Below are 2,377 nucleotides of genomic sequence, written 5' to 3' on the forward strand. Positions count from 1 at the left end.
TAACTTCAAATATCTGAAATGTCAGTGGTATCAAAAATTTAATGTTAACTTAACTTTTCACTAAATATTTTCTGATATTCAATAAAATAAAGTGATATCACAGAAATGATAATATGATGTACACCAGAATCTTAAGGGAATATAACTTTTTTTTCACAAAATTAAGGCTATTAAATAAAACTATCATTTTTTAATTACAATATTTCACAAGCACTAACTCAGTTTACAAAAGTTCACCTATAAGGTCAACACATCTTTCATTCTGACCGTGAAAGGGCAGAAATACAATCAGTGTTTTGCATCACATATATGCATATAATCACGGGACTATTATATGGCAACGTATTTTGTGATACAAGCTCTCAAATAAGTGTATGATTATATTTAATACTTGGTTTCAACAATTTGCCATTTAACTTTTTCATTATATATGTATATCAGTACACAATACCCAACTTCCCAAATATGAAAAATAATCTGTAAATTATACAACAGAATTATACCAGGCACACTGTCATGAATGTTTTGAATTGCTGTTTCAAAAATATAGCTCACGGTTTAATACTTATTTTCAAATTGATACTATCATATCTTCAGCTTGAAGATGGTCTGCATTTCCTGTCATGCACAGAACATCTAAATTCTTTATGTGCCGCTTCTTGTGTTTTGAAAGACTGGATGAATCCGAATATGTTTTGCCACATAAACCACATGCAAAAGGTTTTTCATTATTGTGAATTCTCATATGTGTTTTTAGATGTCCTGAGCGTGAGAATGCCTTGCCACATATATCACATGGGAAAGGTTTCTCATTAGTGTGAATTCTTAGGTGTGTTTTAAGGTCACCTGAACGTAAGAATGCTTTGAAACATACTGGACATGTAAATGTTTTCTCATCAGTGTGAATTCTTGCATGTGTGCTAAGGTTATCAGAGCGTGCGAATGATTTACCACAAATTTCACAAGTAAAAGGTTTATCATTTGTGTGGATCCTTTTATGTTCTGTCAAGTCTTCAAAGAGGGAGAATTTTCGCCTACAAATATTGCAAGTAAAACGCTTTTCATCAGTGTGAATCCTTAGGTGTTCTTTAAGATCACCTGACTGTGAAAATGGTTTGCCACATATCTCACACATAAAAGGTTTTTCTTTAGTATGAATAAAGCGGTTATGTTTTGTAAGACTTGATGATCGTGTAAACGTTTTGCCACATATATTACATATATAAGGTTTCTCATTTGTATGAGTTCGTGCATGTATTTTAAGGTCACCTGAGCGTAAAAATGCTTTTAAACATATTTCACATGTAAATGTTTTCTCGTCAGTATGAATTCTTAAATGGGTGCTAAGATTATCAGAGCGTGCAAATGATGTACCACAAATTTTACAAGTAAAAGGTTTTGCAATAACATGAATCTTTTTGTGTTTTGTCAGATCTTCCAAGAGTGAAAATTTTCTCCTACAAATATTGCAAGTATAGCATTTTTCATCAATATGAATTCTTAGATGTTCTTTAAAATCTTCTGGTTGAGAAAAGGGTGCACCACAAGCTTCGCACATGAAAGTTTTTTCTTTAGTATGACTTTTGTTGTGTACTGTAAGTGCTGCTAAGCGTGAAAATGTTTCACCACATATTTCACACACAAAAGATTTATCTTTACTGTGAATTTTTACATGGATTTTAAGGTTTCCTAATTCAGAATATTCTTCATCACATATTGGGCATCTATATGGTCCCTCATTTGTATGAATTCTAATATGTGCCTTAAGATTAGGTATGCATGAAAATGTTTTCCCACATATTTCACACATAAAGGGTTTCTCATTGGTATGAATTCTCATATGTATTTTAAGATTTGCTGAACGTGCAAATGCTCTTCCACATAAATCACATGTAAAAGGTTTCTCACTAGCATGTATTTTCATATGAGTTTTAAAATTATCTGACTCCAACAATACTTCCCCGCATATTTCACACATAAACGTTGTCTCTTGATTACAATTTGCAATCTCTGTAGAAAAACAGAGTGACTGTAAAAACTGACTTTCATAATCACGAATAAAAGATTTTTCCATTTGTAAATCAGAGCGCATTTAAGAAACAGTTACTTTTGAGATTTATAAATTTCCAATCTTTCAAAACAGAATTATAATATCAACTCTTTGCCAGCATTAAATGACCTTGAATATTACAAGAACGCTGTCACTAGAATAAAATACATTGTGTTGGTTACAATTCCCAGTTTCTGTCTCCTGCTCTACTTGTCGGCTAAACATTTTCACAATGCTACATATGCAAATTTTTAGAGAACTACAACATAAGTCTTAATTTTTCTTCTAAAAAGATTTAGTTATCACAAAAAGTGAAATATGTATTGT

The 2,377-nt window shown here is 31.5% G+C and overlaps 1 protein-coding gene across 1 annotated transcript; it reads right to left on the reverse strand.

The window, feature by feature from the left end:
- Positions 1–464: 464 nt before the first annotated feature.
- LOC150075676 (uncharacterized) lies at positions 465–2,030 on the reverse strand. The gene has a single exon (XM_090388695.1). The coding sequence runs from the start codon at positions 1,976–1,978 to the stop codon at positions 572–574; it is 1,407 nt and encodes a 468-aa protein (XP_090244821.1). The 5' UTR covers positions 1,979–2,030; the 3' UTR covers positions 465–571.
- Positions 2,031–2,377: the final 347 nt, after the last annotated feature.

This window comes from Mastigoproctus giganteus, chromosome 14 (assembly GCF_048544385.1).
Source record: "Mastigoproctus giganteus isolate SK-2022 chromosome 14, ASM4854438v1, whole genome shotgun sequence".
In the NCBI taxonomy this organism is placed as follows: domain Eukaryota; kingdom Metazoa; phylum Arthropoda; class Arachnida; order Uropygi; family Thelyphonidae; genus Mastigoproctus; species Mastigoproctus giganteus.